Below are 16,023 nucleotides of genomic sequence, written 5' to 3' on the forward strand. Positions count from 1 at the left end.
ATAAACTGAACTTTAGAAATTTCATATAGATTCACACTACATATTAAAATCATTTTATCGTTGTTTATTTTTTGTTTAGAATAATATTTTTTACACAAATATATTAACTAAAAATTTGATATTTATATCTTATTTTAGAAAAAATTATCGGTAGCCATTGCAAATAAGATATTGTGATTAAACTAAAATTTGATTTTTTATGTTACAACAAAAATATAAGAAAATATGGAATAAATGATGAAAAAATTAAGAATGAAATATTATTTTTTCAAATATTGAAAATAGAATATAATAATAAACAATTGTTTTGTTGAATAATATTATTTATTAGATTATTTAATATTGAAACTAATTCAACTAATTTAGTAGATTTCTGGACTACCAAATGAGAAAGAGCAAGCATACAGCTCCCTTGATAAATGGAAGGCATGGGAAGACCGAATTTCCTTTAGTTGCTGCTGTAAAGGCTTTAAAAATCTTAAGGAAAGGACAGGAAGCAAATGAAAATATTTGTAAACTTCATAGCACCTATTATCATGTTTGTGAAAACATAATGACGCATTCTAAAAAAAAAATAAAAAAATGCATGCATGCTATCAATATGTATACATTAATTTCATGAAAAAACATCTTTTCCATAGGCATTATATCTTGTTTTAATGAATTGTGTTCCTCAAACAATAAATATGTTGCGTCTTAGAAAAATAATGGGAAAATATACAGACAAGAATCGTAGAACCATCCAATGGACAACGCAACTATGCGTTAGAACTAATATTTATATGCAAATTGAGAATCTAGTGACTAGTTATGTTTCTGTTGCTTCTGCCTATCGGCTTTCAAATTTGAGGAAAATATTCTATTCCGAATTCGGGTTGTAGAGATTTCTTCTCCCAGAATGTACGCCAAGCAGAAATGTTTGTGCAGCAATCAGGTCCCAGGGAATGTGCTGCTCGTACTTGATAAAATTATGAATGCGCAAACCACTGAGAGTGAAACAACGGAAACCCAAGTGTTTTCTGTGTACATCTCCATGGCATCGGTGAAAGAAAAACGGGCACGACTCTCGGCCCAGTTACGAAGTCTGTCTGCTTCTGCAGCATAGAGAGCTCGTCCCTGGAATAAGTGAAATATTAATCGTAATTAAAGTTTCATGGATTTCTAATATCAGATGGAGGGAATAATTTCCAACACCAAATAATACAAAACAAGCTCGTGTGAAGATGAAACACAAAACAATACACAATGGTTTCAATTAATCTAGACCATGAAGAAACATTGATTTTACCTGATCATCGAACCAACGGCCACGTCTCAGCCAGGCAGTGACCAGAGCGAGTAATATTCTTGGAGGAGTCAAATAGTTAATGGCCTTCCCACTTCCCTTTACGACCCGCATTCTTGGAACTAAAGTTCTAGCAACAGTCTCGGGAAGCTCACAGATGATGTTAAACATCTGCTTGTTCTGAATACTCGAACCACTGTCATAAAAATGTGGATTAACTTCCTTAACAGACACGAAAACAAAAAAAAAATTACAACTTATGAACAAATTATCATTATCATCTATACCACTTTCTCCAGATATAACAAAATCCAATAATTGTATAAGATCGAACAAAGACGATTTATTTGACATATTTGGAAGAAACTTGAAAATCACGAAGGATTTTTAGTTTTTCAAAATTCATCAAATCGACAACGACAAGCAAAAGAATTCCACACATCCCATGTCACTCATAAGCCAGTGGACATTTGCCACAAGGAGCTGAATCTTTTCAAAAAAGGGTAGCAAAAAAAACTGGGGTGGAGTGCGAAACTCAGCATTTTAATAAAGTTTAGAGCAAAATTTCAAAAATTTTCCTTTGAAAGGCGATCTTCCACCACCACCCCTGCTGGATTAGCCACTTTTCCATCCAGGGACATTATACAGGTAGAGAAAGCATTAGAAGAAATAAATCACTGAATTTACCTTAGTAGCAAATCAGTGAGGACCATGCCTGGTGAGGCTGTGTGAACTCCAACTTTGGATCTCCTCGACTCCTTTAAAAGCGATGACTGAAGCTGCCTAAGACCACATTTTGTGGATCCATAACTATATTCCAATGAAATGAAAAGAATTTATAATCAGAAGTAGATTTTTAACTTTCTAAATAAGACAGATTTCTGATGAGCAGAATTGATGTTTTCATTTTGAAAAAAGCAACAACCAAATATTGAACTCACACTGCTGTCAGTGGGGTACTCGATCCCCCTGACCCTGCACCATCCATATTAAACACATGACCACCATTGGCCTGGGTGCTCATGATCTGCATGGCTTCACGAGTGCAGAGTATTGATCCAACCAAGTTTGTAGAAACAATCTGTCAAAATTTCATGGAATATTTTGAAGGTCAATGGCAGCTAAGTAGACGTAAAGATCCAATAAAATAGTTCCCCTGACTAAGAAGAATGACCCTTTTGGAGTCCAAAATGTTCAGTTCATTACTTCATTTCATTCGAAGGCAAAGGAAAACCTGTTGAATGTCATCATCATTGAACTGCAGCAGAGGCCTGAAACCCTTGTTTGTCCCAGCGTTGTTAACCTGTCAAAGGAAAATGTAAACATCAACCATAATTTAACGGCTGATGGATACTACAAATCTACAATTGCCTCTTAATGCTTGGAATATCAAAAAATTCATAAAACCAAATCATAATGATGATAGCTGGAGTGCCAGTTTTCCGGTATTAACTCCAAGACCAAATACAAAATAGAGGAGAACAGAAAAACCATATATAATAAAATTGCATACCCAGATATCAACAGAACCAAGTTCACTGGCAGCAAAATTTGCCAACATTTTGACATCTTCCGGTTTAGAGACATCACATGGGATTCCCACTACTTTTGCATGTCGTAACTGTTTTCTCGACGAAGAACCGGTGGCAATCATGACTTGATTAAGATTTTCTGCTAGTTCTTTGATGGTCTCAATGACAGATTCAGGGCTGCCTCCAAAAGAACCGAAATTTAAAAAAATGCAACACAGGAGGAGGGACAAATAAATATACTTCCAGTTCTCACAGTATTAATTTAAAATTCACCTGCGCGAAGTAACAACAACCCTGTCACCAGAGAGTAAAAACTCACGAGCCAATGCTTTTCCTAGTCCTCGTGTGCTGTATCATTAACAAAATTTATGCAGAAATCATGCTCATGTTAATGAATTTTATTTAAGTGAATATAAACTACTATTGTACTTTCCACACACAAAGATTTTTCACCTCTTCAAGCAACCATTTTTAAATTTCTAAATAACTAAATTTATCAATAAATATAAAATATACAAGAAAAATATCCCTCCGGACATTCTTACAAAACAAGATGTTGACAACTCAATATAGATCTCAGTACAAATTAGTCACACAAATTCAATTTACGCTGAATATTTTGGAAACCTATTAATAAAGCACCAAAAGGAGTTTCTTTGAGATCTTTTTGGAGAAATGTCCAAAGTCCAGCCCAAAATTGACATTCTTTGACAAACTGATGATAACTAAATCTGGTAGTAACTGGTTAACTAGATTGGAATGGTATGCATGATATGGACAAAATAAGACTGTAAACACTTGAACTTCATGGTGGCTCCTTAATTTCCTAATGAAATTTCAACAATAACTTTGGAACAAATAAATTTTCATTATGCATCAGGATATATATTTCAAACTTCTCATAACAATGAAAACCAGATTATATGCATTGCATTACAAAAAACATACCTTCCAGTAATGACAACATTTCGTGGACCACAGCGACTAACTTCCTCCAACACCATATTGGAACCAATCATTGTCCCAATCACAACTCCTCCTAACCAACTATACCATATCAATGCATTCATTTGATCATCTCCACCTTCACAAATAATTCAAGAAACCAAATTCAAAACCAATTACTTAATACAGATAAATTTAAAAAATTCGCAATGTTTCATATCAATGCACATGAATGCAAAAGCTAACCTGACAAGTGGAATCCAGTCAGCAGTACAACCCCAGTGCTTAACATGGTCACTATATATCTTCCGATGTGAATAGATGACTATCAAAAAAGAAAGGAAATTATAAGATCTTTCTTGTATGTTGGCACAATCACATAACTTCATAGCTTTATCGTTAATGAAACATGAATATGATTAAATCAATAAAAGCTCAACTTTTGAATATGTTAATTTCAAGAACAGATTGCCGTATTCTCTCCTCCAACCACACAGCTCTAGTATCAGAAAATTTTAATCTTGCTGTCTCCAAATCGATTTTTTCTTTATGGGTAAAAAAGCAACAAATAAAATAAATATTTCTCAAATAAAATTACACACAAACGTCTAAAAAAATGAACTTACGGAAAACAACAACTCCTCCAACTTGACCAATTCTTCTCTGAACCTGCTTTTTGACAGCAAACTAGGCTTGGAAACTCTCCAGACAGCATTCCTGATCGCATTCACCCATTTGTTCACACTCTTTCTCGACCCAAACATATTACTCTCTTGCAATTTTCCAAAATTTTCTCCACTTTTCTCATGTTTCTCTTTCACTTCAAATCCATTTTCAGACATGAAAGACTTGCACGGCATGACCCAAATCCTTACCCTGCCCTTTACACAAACTTGGTCCCAACCACGGCGGGAAGACAGCCGTGTCGGCGGTGGTTGGCCACTCTGGAGGTGGCAATCTAGCGGTGGAAGGTACATCTTTGCCACCACAGCCATTATGGATAACAATCCTCACTCTATGCGTGTACCTGACCTTTTATCCCGCAATTTTTTCTGATAAATTAAGGATATTTGTGTACACAAATTCAAGAAAAAGTGTTCCGATTGTTGGGATTTTGCTACATGAAATTCTTGTATATTAGCAAAATATCTAGTAGTGGCAAAGATTTGGTATAAAGTTAGGTAATGGAGTGAAAAAGAAGTGTGATGGCCACACACGCCACAGCCTAAACCTCATCTGGACTTCGCTGTAAACTGTAATCACGTGGCCAATTTTTGTTTCTTCCTTTTTTTTTTTAAATGGTTTTTTTGTTTGTTTTCTAGTGAGGTTTTTGCGTATTGGGCACAAATCTCTTGGTTAATTACGTTCACTTCTTGGCTTCCATGCTGGCAATCTATTTCATAACCCGCGAACATCAGCCGACCCATAAATTACTGGACCTAGTATTGCGTGTCACAATTCAATTGATTGCATCAAAAGATTTCGAAACTGAAGGAAAACATGTATGATTTGCATATAAAATATATTTTACACAATTGCGTGTAAATTACACAGAGAAGCCAAACAAATTGGAATATAATCACTCTCAAAATTCATAAATGAAAACTTTTTGAAAATGAGATGTGGACGGTTGAAGAAAGATGAGTTGGAAAAGTAGGGAAATGGGCTTGTAAATTGACGTGGGGGCAGTAAAGAATGAATTTTTCAGTTATTCGTGGATTTGATGTGGGAAAATTTAATTTCTTGAAATTTTGTTTACACTGAATCAAAACAGATTATTCAATAATTGCCTCATCAAAATAATTAGATAATTTTTCTCAAAAGAATTACATAAAATAATAAATATATTTTACAAAATAAAATGGCAGCAAAAAATTGATTTTGACAGAGGAAAAGAGGGAGAAGCAAACAAGGAAAAAATCAATTGAATTCAATTATTTCTTCGGAATGAATATTTTATGTCAAATATTTCGTCATTCAAAGAAATAATATAATTACGAGCAATGTCCGAAAACGAAATATTAGGTCATGAAAATCGTTTTTCCTAATTCAAAACGTGAAAATTTTTGGTTTCAACTCTTTCACTTTTTCACACGCGGACGAATGCTGACCATAGCTGACTCTCTATGACGAAGGCAAATCCCCACTAATTTCTCTCCACCCAAGAATCTCTCCCACATTCACCATTTCCCCTCTTTCTCTGTCTCTCGTGTGTGGAGATTATCTGCCGAAGGGAATCTAGTGATGCAGAAGGTGAAGGATCAACGGCCAAGGTCTTCGAAACCGATCACAATCCATGCCTGTGCGCAATCTGGAGATCTCAGCGCCTTCCAGAGGTTGCTTCGCGACAACTCTTCTCTGCTTAATGACCGGAATGCTGTCGTAAGAAATCACCGCCCTTTCTTTTTTCCCAGTTCTTTTCTTTTACTCTGTTTGTGTGGAACATAATCGTGTGTTTGGTATGTGTCTTGGTGCTGACTTTTTGCTAAGAGAATTGGGAAATGACTGGTTTTGGGAATTGTGTTGAGGTGTAATTCCGATGTTACAAGAAGAAAAGATTTCTTTTTTCGTTTGGAGCATTTTCGGTGTGGATGAATGTTGTTGATTTGTTGAGTTTGGCTTTGCTTTCTTTGTTTTTGATGTCTAATAAGATCAACTTCGATTTGGGGTCATGATGGCCCAAGTTTGAATCACAATTCTCGATAAGGTAGGTGGTGGCTTGGTCGAGTAAATTTGGTTGAAACTATGGAAGCTGGACCACGATTGCTAAAAATCTTCTTATATTTTGTCCAGTATTTGTATGAAGGTGACTCTTCTTTTGGAGCTAAGGTTTGATTAAAGATGCTGTTCTATTATTGAAGGCCGAGATTCTGCTGAAATATATTTGGTGTTGATGTTTGGTAAATTGTTTTTGGGCAGTAATTGCCCGTCTGAGGGCCAGGTAGATGTTTTGGTTGTTTAAAATAGCTACAAATCATATATGGTGTTGATGTTTTGGTTGTTCAAATATTCATGAGTTTAAAATGTCGTTTTACTAGAATGGATTAGCGAATGCTTGTGTGATGGATACTGAGATAGTATGTTGAAATTGTCTGCCTCATATTGGGGTGATTACATGAAGACAAATCTTGTTTCTTGCATATATTAAGATGATTTGCACTTTTGATTTTGATATTGTTTTAGCTAGAATGAATCCACCTAAACAGTTGTGTTCATCTTCATAGAAAATTTGTTTTTGCTTGCAGAAACAAATATGACCTTGCAATAATTCACCATGATTGTTCCCACCAAATTATGTTAGTCTAATTTGTTTGATTAATTGCACGAGCCACTGATGTAATGCCACATTTTGTGAGAAAACGTGTTCATCAGAAGTTTATTCCTTCATTATTTGGTGTATTTCCACCCTTTTGTTCTACAGATGACGCAAACCCCCCTCCATGTTGCTGCTGGTTACAATAGAATTGAGGTAATAAAATCTCTTCTTGATTGGCAAGGAACTGAGAAGGTGGAAATGGAGGCCAAGAACATGGTATGTCGAGTGATATTTGTTAAACAATCAATGTTCTGATTTTATTCTTGTGATGAATACTGGATCATAATTTTTGAAATTTGATCATATGACCTTTGACAGTATGGAGAAACTCCATTGCATATGGCAGCTAAGAATGGGTGTAATGAAGCTGCAAAGCTACTTCTTGCTCATGGTGCTGTTGTTGAAGCCAAAGCAAACGTGAGTTATTAGATGTTAAGTTTATATTCAACTTGCATAACTTGTTGATGTTATTTGGGAGCGACAAATTGCTCCCATTGCCATGCTTATTTGTCTATATGGTACAACAATTAACATGTGGCACTAGCTGTTTGATGGTTTAAACTATTTGAGCTGCAATGTCATTGCTAGTTTTAGTATTTTGTTTAGTGACAAATGTTCAGTTCGACAGATATTATCCAATCTTATTTTTTTCTGGAATCTTTTTTGCAGAATGGGATGAGTCCATTGCACCTTGCTGTTTGGCACTCGATTCGAGCAGAAGACTGCTCAACTGTCAAAACGTTGTTGGAGTATGATGCTGATTGCAGTGCTGAAGACAATGTATGTTTCTTATGAAAATAACTTAAATACCCAAGAACTTACCTTTTAAATTCTCTTAGTTGATGTTCATTAAAACCATCTGAAGTGCAGGAGGGCATGACTCCTTTAAACCATCTTTCACAAGGCCCTGACAATGAGATTCTGCGGAAACTATTAATCCAACATCTTGAAGATCAGCGAAAACGAAGAGCCATCGAAGCATGCAGTGAAACAAAAGCCAAGATGGATGCACTTGAGAGTGAACTATCAAATATAATGGGCTTACAGGCACTTAAGTTACAACTTCGGAAGTGGGCGAAGGGGATGCTACTGGATGAAAGGCGTCGTGCACTAGGGCTGAATGCTGGTGCTAGAAGACCGCCTCACATGGCTTTCCTTGGAAATCCTGGAACAGGTTTTTCATTTGTTTCTCACCGTATTTTGAATCTTCAGATTCGTGGTTCCTAGCGATTAAATATTCCTGAATATGAGCTGCGGACATCTAGAAATTTTGGAGGGGTGAAGTTTGATTTTCAAGAAAATTTATGCATAATTGTTCGATTTTGGGTTATTTTCATTTGACACCCCCTCATGCATTTTTATGTCAATCGTTTATAGGTAAGACTATGGTAGCTCGTGTACTTGGAAAATTGCTTCACATGGTGGGCATACTTCCCACAGATAAAGTGACAGAAGTGCAGAGAACAGATTTGGTTGGAGAATTTGTTGGTCATACAGGGCCAAAAACAAGAAGAAAGGTGTGGCCTTTCAATTTAAACTTTTCAAATGGTTACTGTCATGAATTCTCTGCCGCAGTATATATGCACATATTTCTTTAGTTGGTTTTAACTACAAGTTATGCATATTACAGATAAAAGAAGCAGAAGGGGGAATTTTATTTGTTGATGAAGCATACCGCCTGATACCCATGCAGAAATCAGACGACAAAGATTATGGAATAGAAGCCTTAGAGGAGATCATGTCTGTAATGGACAGTGGCAAAGTCGTGGTCATCTTTGCTGGATATAGTGAACCAATGAACCGTGTTATTAACTCAAACGAGGGATTCTGCAGAAGGGTGACAAAATTTTTCCATTTCGATGATTTTAGCCCTGAAGATCTTGCCAAGATTCTTCATCTCAAAATGTCTACTCAAGATGAGGAAAGTTTGTTGTATGGATTTAAGTTGCATCCTTCATGTAGTGTAGAGGCTATTGCAGAACTTATAGAACGAGAAACAACCGAGAAGCAGCGTAGGGAGATGAACGGAGGTTTGGTTAATCCAATGCTGGTTAATGCCCGAGAGAATTTGGATATGAGACTCGGGTTTGATTGTATAGACGCAGAATCTTTACTTACGATCACATTAGATGATTTAGAAGCCGGGCTTCAGCTGTTAACGCATTGAGTCAAAAAATGCTGAAAGCTGGAGGAAAAGAAAACTCGCAAATTTTTGCATTCGTTGTACCGATGGATGCATTAGCCTTTTTCTTCAAAATTTCCACTTTAGTATCTGAAATTTGAAGTTTTTGGATTTGAATTTGTATTCATTCATGCCTTGAACTGTTATTGGGACTGTAAAAGGCCCCACCCCATTCAAATCATATTATTGGATGATATGCGACATTGTTTGCTATGAGCATGCCAAATTTGGTTTGTTTTTCTTTTTTCTTGTGGGAATGGAAGATGGAGTCTGTCGTTTATTTGAAGTTGGCTGTTGAAAAATTACGTCAATCCATTGAAATTGTGCTCCACACGATATATTTCTTTAATTTGGCCAACCAATTCAGAGCCTTTTGAGAATCAGCATCGTTAAAAATATTTTAAATTTTATCATTTAGCACATTACAATTTTTTAGATAAAAAAATTCAAGATACCCACTTATATATATATTTTTTTCCTTGTCAAGCGACAATATTTTTTTATTTTTTATTTTATCACGACCGCGTAAAAAATTGAAACACTCATTTGGAGTTTTTCTATACTTTTTGGAAATGACTTCGGAGTTATTTTAAAATTAAAATAAGTAAAACTATTTACGTTATTTAGTCAATAATTCACCAAACTACTACGGTACATTGCCGACATACTAAGTCATATTGAAACAAACAAGTGATTTTACAAAATAAAATAACTTGACAATCAACCTTTTTCAATTAGTCTCATATATTTTTGCACAAACAACGTGATTCATATATCATTTTATCAGAGGTTTTGATAACTTAATATGTCTAAATTTCAAATAAAACAAATTTATAATTTAAATATTATTTTATTTCAATTTAATAATCACAATTATTTTAATCAGATCAAATACCATAAGATAATTACGATCGAACGTTCTGGAATACTTATTTTAATTCTATGTTTTAGTACACATTTAATTTCGGACTGATATGATTTGCAATTTCAATCAATAATTATGATATATTTAATGTCTTTTTTCCAATTGCATATCAAACTAATACTATTATTAAAAACTGCTATTATTTAAACGAATCATTTTAATATCTATTACAATATGTCAAAATTTACAATTATTCAGAAAGCAACTTGAGCATTTATACCGCTAATAATAATAATTTGTCCACAGTCCAGATTGTGTGCGACTTCTTCAACCCAGGCTCAGCATTAACTCAGCTATTAAAATAATTCGCTGTAAAAATATCAATTTTATGAAATCATAACTTTGTCAATTTAAACATGGAAAACCAACAAATATGTAGTTCCCCAACGTCCAAACGCATTATAAAACTAATGCACCGGATAGCGAGAGGAACAAGTTTTAGCTTCACTCGAAATAATGTGGCGTCCTGAAAATAAATAAACAGGCGCAACATATTGCTTAATCAAAAGTAAAGCAAAAATTCAAGGGAAAAAAATACATTTTCAGAAACTAAACATCTCAGTCCCTTAGATGTTCATAAACACTGTGATCATATCCACAATCATCACAGGTCTGTAGAGTTGATCATCATCGATGTTTTCTTTCTGCTCTAGTTAATGTCCAAAAAGAAATTTACTGATCATTAATTTATATGTAGCTGCCCTTTCTTTCTCCAAACAGTATCAAGAAACTGAAAATAATGTGTAGTAAGAAAAGAGCAACACGGTTGGTTTCGCTTCAAGGGAACGAGTTAACGAGTAACTTAATATTTATACTGTCAACCAGATAGTGAAGCCTGATATAACATATACTATATCTCCAGTAATAACAAAGATTGAATAAAATTCTGTTCTTGGGCTTACTAGACCAGCTTCAAGAAACAAATCAGCAAGTCTGAAGAGCAAAAGTAATTTGTTATACGAGCAGTTCAACACCACCCTTCCTAAAATTCATATAAAAAAGGGGGCTGCCTGAAATTCTACTCAATGCATGAACCTTAAAATGTTGAAAGAAAAATGAAAAAAGTAACTCTTATTAAGGCTTTAATTTGGTAAAAGATGGGGCGAGGCGAGTGCTCAGAGTGTTGCTTCGTGTGCTCAAAGAAGAGCTTTTGCAAGACTCTTCTCATACAAGAGGTGTCAGAAATAAATAAAAGCAAAAGTCATCTTAGCCCCCATCAAATTAAGATAAATTGAACACTTTCATCTAGAAGATTTGCAATTAAGAAAGTATTTCAAAAAGCTTGTCTTTTAAAATCAGAGAGGGAAAAGTCTCTCTTTTATTTTGTAAAGAATAGGAAGACGACTAAAAAAAAACAAATTTCAAAGAGAACAAGAGGGTTCAGTACGAGAAATAAAAAACATTAGCCTCATTGAGAAGATTAGAATGTCCACACAAAATTTTCAGACATATGCTTGTCTTTAATAAAATTATAATCACAGGCTAATATTCAATATAACAATTTAATCTAAACGAACAAAGGCGAAGAAAATAGTAAAAAAACATCCATGAGATAAGATCCAGTTTCAAGAACTATTTTTGAAAGAGAAATTCCGATGAAGGATTGATACAAATATGATGGGAGTCATCAGATAGGAGCGAAAGACTAAAAACATTTTTAATCACTGATGAATCATGTGAACTATGCTTCAGATCATCACTTGAAACCCATTTAAAAAATTCAAAGAAAAATTGTAAAACATAAAGTGAAATCGAAATCCAAAAAATTCTATCGGCGAACATAACCCAAGTCCGAATAATAAAAAGGGAAATCCAGAAAAATCTTAACGAAGCACACCAAAAGATTCAGAGTACATTTAAGAATTCAATAAAGCGGTGGCCTCATAGAGCTGGGTTAGATTGAAGGTCCACATATGCTATATATAACAAATATATACACTTAATCGGAACAAAAAACGTAATCACCGGCCAAAAACACATCAAACACTGCATTGCATAAAAAAGATTGAAAACGATTATGGACTCAGTTTATGGGTGGTGATATATCAGGATGGTCGGCAAGGCATCGAAATGCCATTACGACGAACGAGACCTTATCACAATTGATCATCATCGCCCAATTACACATCCAAAAAAAAAAAACAAGACTTAACGTCAATTGAGATCCTCAAAGCGCCGCGCGGCGAAGAAAACGAAGAAAGACTTCCTTCACCCTTGCAAGGATAGCTGTATTTATGGACGGGCATCTCACAGCGAGCTAGGGTTTCGAAAGAGTGGGCTGGCGGCGCCTATAGATAAAGCCCATCCATCAACTTAGATACATTCATTCGTGAAAAATAAAAAAAATGAGCTCTAGATTTATTTTTTTGAAGTGAAATAAAATTTTCTACGTCAGCTATCGAATCAAGTTTTTAAAAATTGTATATATAAGTTTGGATAGTCTTTCACCTTTGATTTAATTTTTAGGATTGAAATATGATCAAATTTCAATCTTTAACACGATATCAGAGCCAAATCATTTTCATATGATAAAATGTCTATATGTGGAAATTTGTGGGTCACATATGGCCCAAATTCAGTGAAAAAACTGGGTTCCCGATGAGTGAATCGAATTTGTATTGGACTGATATCAGAAATTCAAACAGCCCAAAATATTTAGGAGACCCAAATTTTAATCCAAGATACGACGTCGTTCGGGGACTACTAAATGGTGACTGGCCTCTTCGTTCTTCTCCAACGCTGAAATCTTGCAGAAAGAAACCGAAAGAGCAAGAATGGAGCATTTCGGTGGAGGAATGAACTGGTCAATGATCCCCAACATCCAGCCCCATAGTAACCCTAATACTCCCTCTAATCAAGATCAACTTTTTCTCCAGCAACAGCAACAATTTCAACAGCAGTTCACCCAGCAGCCGCAGCCTCGTTTTCAGCAGCAGCAGCAGAACCAGTCTCTGGCTTCTCACTTCAATATTCTCCACGTATTTCCCCTTTCTCTAAATCAGCGCATATAATATTTTAAGGGTAATTTGGGGTTGTGATTTGTTTTTTTTTTTTCTTATATAGTTATTGGAGAATTTAGCTCAAGTCACAGAAAATGGCACAAGGGACCAGCAGACAGATGCGTTGGTCAGCGAATCTATATTTTTTTATCGTATTACTGAAATTGTCGAATTTAGCCTTTGGATTCATATTTATGAAAATGAGTTTAAATTGTTTTCTTGGAAAGGTTTCTGAATTGAACACGCAGTTTGAGAAGTGCCAGCAGCTGTTGAACTCCATCGGCGGAACGATCAAGGCAAAATCCACGGTAAATCATGCTGTTCTGGTATTTTTTGATTAATTGAGTTCCTTTGACGAAGAAATGAAATGAAACTGAAAGATTGGTTTCACACATTCTAATTTTTCTCAAGAAGGTGACCTGATATTTATGTTCAATTATACGCTTATTTTGGATCTTTTTGGTTCTGCTCAGGTCATGAGTTTGACTCATGAACTTGGGTTGGTTAACTTTTTCCTGAGAATTTTATGGATAAAAGATTAAAATTTAACAATATTTATTGCAATATAAAGAACATCTAAATTTTAATTAATTAATGCAAGGGAGCTCATGAATAGATGAATTGGAGCTCGAGTTTGAACTCGAAAAAACCTTAGTTTTATGAAGCTTGATTTGAGACAGCGCAACTCCCTTTCCATTGAGAAAGAAATCTTGTGTTTGATCTTGTTTGCATCGTTATTGAGCTAGTATGTGACAATCACCGGATCATTGTTTTTGTTGGTTCCCCTTCCTGGGGATATGGTCGGCAGACGGTTGAAGGACAAAAGCACAAAGTGGAGGAAACCAAAAACTTGTTAAGTCAAAGAAGGTTCGTACTTAAATATGCTATGGCTCAACAAAAGTTAAATGCATATTACATGTGCATGTTTCTCTACATGTTCGAGTGTATATGTTGAGACGAAGTTAGATTTGATCAAAGGTGTGACGTCTTACTGGTCTTTGTATGTGCGTGTGCGTGTGCGTGTGCGTGTGTGTGTGCTATTTTCTTTCAGGGATCTTATAGCGAACTACAAAAGTTCAGTTGCAGAGGTTATTGATTCTCAAATATAAGGTGTTGTCTTTCTTAAAGTTGAAGTGGCGTTGGACAAGAAGTTGTTCCATCGATTAGTGCCAGAGGTGTTGTAGCAGTGGTTGAGAAAGTCGCCACGCAAAGTATTATTCATCGTGTTTGATGTGGTTCCAGGACATTCTCGTATGGTTATTATAGAAGTTCTTGGCTTATACAAATATAAACCACCCCAGGATCCTTTCTGTGGATTATTTTATGCTATAATTAGAGTATTTTCCACCTATGATGTGGACAAACGTTAGCGTTAGAACCATCAACATATATGTCAAATTTAAAAAAAAAAAAAAGAGTCATGGATCCACATCATCTAATGATGCTGATATAGGAATAGAAACACTCCCGGTGTAATCTCGTTCAGCGGACCGGATTCAAAACAGAAATTGTTTTGGTAAAGTTTTGATGGAAGTTTAATAAATCAATGTTTTTGTGAATTTACAAATATTTGGAAATTTCAAAATGATTATGCTACAAATAAGTAGAAATTTCGTCCACCTGATAATATATTTTTAGAAACTACGATATTCTTTGAGGACCGAAAACAAATACAAACGGAGGCTATGTGTGTGTTGAGAACACACGGGGAAATTTCTCACGAAAGGCTGAAGTGTGGTGCTTTCACACAGGGTAGGTATGTGTTATAACTTGATCTATATATCTATACATGCTATTAATAAAGTTTAGAAAGAATCTTGTACGTGTGATGAAACTGTGAAAGATGTACATATAACAATTTATAATTTCAATAATTTATAAAATATGAGTCAAATGTTAGGTGGTATTAGACTTGTCTAACAAATATTTATAGAAAATACTTTTCGATAAAGCTGTTTTCTCATGATTTCAAAGAAGTTCCTTTATTTTTTGGAAATAATGAAAACTACCTCGAAGGTCAAAACTCGAAAACCATCTGGAAATTGTTTGTACAAGTTACATTCTATAATTAAAATTAAAATATTTTATAACAATAATATATTGTAAATTTACACACGTACTCCGGCTAGTATTTGTATATTTAGATAGGCCTATAATATTTACATCTATTATCACACGGCATTTTGATTTTAAATGATTAATTCAGAATAAAATATTAAATATATACTACGTTATCTGATATATCTTTAGAAAAATATATTCGGATTTTAATATAAGCCAAACTGTTTGGTGGTGATGATTTTTTAATTTATTATTTTTACAATGAGATTTAANTCGACGCCTTCGCAAGCAAATCAAAAAACAGCTCTTAATGTCCACACTAACATTTTACGGTTCCATAAAATATATAAGAGTAGGTCCGGTCTCACGAATTTTTATCTGTGAGACGGGTTAACTCTACCGATAAAAAATAATACTCTTAGCATAAAATGTAATATTTTTTCATGGATGACCCAAATAAGAGATCCGTCTCATAAAATACGACCCGTGAGACCGTCTCACACACGTTTTTGTCAATATATAAATATGATGTAAAAAATTTATATTGATCGACAGATAGATCGAAACATAGATTTTATATTATTATACGATTTTATAAACATTTGATTCACATGTTACCAACAATTATAATTTTACTAAATACATCGAAATCAATAATCGATGTCCTACTCCGATTATCGCAATCCTTTCATAAAATATATACAAAATCTACGTTCTATTAAATTTACAAAAAAGCAAAATGCACGGTTGACCACTAGCCCAAGTCAAGTAAAAAAAA

The 16,023-nt window shown here is 34.6% G+C and overlaps 3 protein-coding genes and 6 non-coding genes across 11 annotated transcripts; 2 read left to right on the forward strand and 7 right to left on the reverse strand.

Moving 5' to 3' along the window:
- Positions 1–654: 654 nt before the first annotated feature.
- On the reverse strand, positions 655–4,982 carry LOC140965755 (probable chlorophyll(ide) b reductase NYC1, chloroplastic). Its single transcript, XM_073425922.1, has 10 exons — positions 4,389–4,982; positions 4,009–4,087; positions 3,766–3,901; positions 3,091–3,165; positions 2,799–2,994; positions 2,520–2,588; positions 2,227–2,366; positions 1,973–2,095; positions 1,289–1,481; positions 655–1,116 (listed from the first exon to the last, which is right to left on the reverse strand). The coding sequence occupies exons 1-10, from the start codon at positions 4,755–4,757 to the stop codon at positions 931–933; spliced, it is 1,566 nt and encodes a 521-aa protein (XP_073282023.1). The 5' UTR covers positions 4,758–4,982; the 3' UTR covers positions 655–930.
- Positions 4,983–5,890: 908 nt separating this feature from the next.
- LOC140965750 (uncharacterized) lies at positions 5,891–9,500 on the forward strand. Its single transcript, XM_073425911.1, has 7 exons — positions 5,891–6,144; positions 7,184–7,294; positions 7,397–7,495; positions 7,748–7,858; positions 7,949–8,252; positions 8,456–8,595; positions 8,709–9,500. Exons 1-7 carry the CDS (start codon positions 6,007–6,009, stop codon positions 9,243–9,245), a joined length of 1,440 nt encoding a protein of 479 aa, XP_073282012.1. The 5' UTR covers positions 5,891–6,006; the 3' UTR covers positions 9,246–9,500.
- Positions 9,501–10,556: 1,056 nt separating this feature from the next.
- Positions 10,557–10,703, reverse strand: LOC140965766 (small nucleolar RNA snoR136). The gene has a single exon (XR_012173144.1). It is a non-coding gene; the product is annotated as a small nucleolar RNA snoR136 (small nucleolar RNA).
- Positions 10,704–10,737: 34 nt separating this feature from the next.
- On the reverse strand, positions 10,738–10,823 carry LOC140965765 (small nucleolar RNA SNORD25). Its single transcript, XR_012173143.1, has one exon. It is a non-coding gene; the product is annotated as a small nucleolar RNA SNORD25 (small nucleolar RNA).
- Positions 10,824–11,070: 247 nt separating this feature from the next.
- On the reverse strand, positions 11,071–11,197 carry LOC140965770 (small nucleolar RNA snoR77). The gene has a single exon (XR_012173149.1). It is a non-coding gene; the product is annotated as a small nucleolar RNA snoR77 (small nucleolar RNA).
- Positions 11,198–11,297: 100 nt separating this feature from the next.
- Positions 11,298–11,397, reverse strand: LOC140965769 (small nucleolar RNA snoR1). Its single transcript, XR_012173147.1, has one exon. It is a non-coding gene; the product is annotated as a small nucleolar RNA snoR1 (small nucleolar RNA).
- A 407-nt stretch (positions 11,398–11,804) lies between these two features.
- Positions 11,805–11,894, reverse strand: LOC140965767 (small nucleolar RNA snR60/Z15/Z230/Z193/J17). Its single transcript, XR_012173145.1, has one exon. It is a non-coding gene; the product is annotated as a small nucleolar RNA snR60/Z15/Z230/Z193/J17 (small nucleolar RNA).
- A 310-nt stretch (positions 11,895–12,204) lies between these two features.
- LOC140965768 (small nucleolar RNA Z43) lies at positions 12,205–12,303 on the reverse strand. Its single transcript, XR_012173146.1, has one exon. It is a non-coding gene; the product is annotated as a small nucleolar RNA Z43 (small nucleolar RNA).
- A 544-nt stretch (positions 12,304–12,847) lies between these two features.
- On the forward strand, positions 12,848–14,549 carry LOC140965754 (mediator of RNA polymerase II transcription subunit 9-like). Of its 3 annotated transcripts, XM_073425920.1 has the most exons (6): positions 12,849–13,163; positions 13,249–13,311; positions 13,412–13,492; positions 13,993–14,051; positions 14,236–14,311; positions 14,369–14,549. In XM_073425920.1, exons 1-5 carry the CDS (start codon positions 12,960–12,962, stop codon positions 14,291–14,293), a joined length of 465 nt encoding a protein of 154 aa, XP_073282021.1. In that variant the 5' UTR covers positions 12,849–12,959; the 3' UTR covers positions 14,294–14,311; positions 14,369–14,549. The 3 variants fall into 3 exon arrangements, with proteins under 3 accessions (XP_073282022.1, XP_073282021.1, XP_073282020.1); XM_073425919.1 differs by having other exon boundaries at positions 12,850–13,163; positions 14,236–14,547; XM_073425921.1 differs by lacking the exons at positions 13,993–14,051; positions 14,236–14,311; positions 14,369–14,549 and adding an exon at positions 13,818–13,976 and having other exon boundaries at positions 12,848–13,163; positions 13,412–13,529.
- Positions 14,550–16,023: the final 1,474 nt, after the last annotated feature.

Source organism: Primulina huaijiensis, unplaced genomic scaffold (assembly GCF_012295235.1).
Source record: "Primulina huaijiensis isolate GDHJ02 unplaced genomic scaffold, ASM1229523v2 scaffold14171, whole genome shotgun sequence".
Taxonomy (NCBI): Eukaryota; Viridiplantae; Streptophyta; class Magnoliopsida; order Lamiales; family Gesneriaceae; genus Primulina; species Primulina huaijiensis.

What these genes read in the sequence shown, in the direction of transcription:
- LOC140965754 (XM_073425920.1), top strand. Translation starts at nt 12,960, where the DNA reads ATGGAGCATTTCGGTGGAGGAATGAACTGGTCAATGATCCCCAACATC. An exon ending in CGATCAAGGCAAAATCCACG is followed by an intron (nt 13,493 to 13,992) that starts GTAAATCATGCT and finishes TATGGTCGGCAG; the next exon opens with ACGGTTGAAGGACAAAAGCA. An exon ending in AACTTGTTAAGTCAAAGAAG is followed by an intron (nt 14,052 to 14,235) that starts GTTCGTACTTAA and finishes ATTTTCTTTCAG; the next exon opens with GGATCTTATAGCGAACTACA.
- LOC140965750 (XM_073425911.1), top strand. Translation starts at nt 6,007, where the DNA reads ATGCAGAAGGTGAAGGATCAACGGCCAAGGTCTTCGAAACCGATCACA. An exon ending in TTAATGACCGGAATGCTGTC is followed by an intron (nt 6,145 to 7,183) that starts GTAAGAAATCAC and finishes TTTGTTCTACAG; the next exon opens with ATGACGCAAACCCCCCTCCA. An exon ending in GGCCAAAAACAAGAAGAAAG is followed by an intron (nt 8,596 to 8,708) that starts GTGTGGCCTTTC and finishes TGCATATTACAG; the next exon opens with ATAAAAGAAGCAGAAGGGGG.
- LOC140965755 (XM_073425922.1), bottom strand. Translation starts at nt 4,757, where the DNA reads ATGGCTGTGGTGGCAAAGATGTACCTTCCACCGCTAGATTGCCACCTC. An exon ending in TGGAGGAGTTGTTGTTTTCC is followed by an intron (nt 4,088 to 4,388) that starts GTAAGTTCATTT and finishes CTTTTTTGATAG; the next exon opens with TCATCTATTCACATCGGAAG. An exon ending in GCCGTTGGTTCGATGATCAG is followed by an intron (nt 1,117 to 1,288) that starts GTAAAATCAATG and finishes CACTTATTCCAG; the next exon opens with GGACGAGCTCTCTATGCTGC.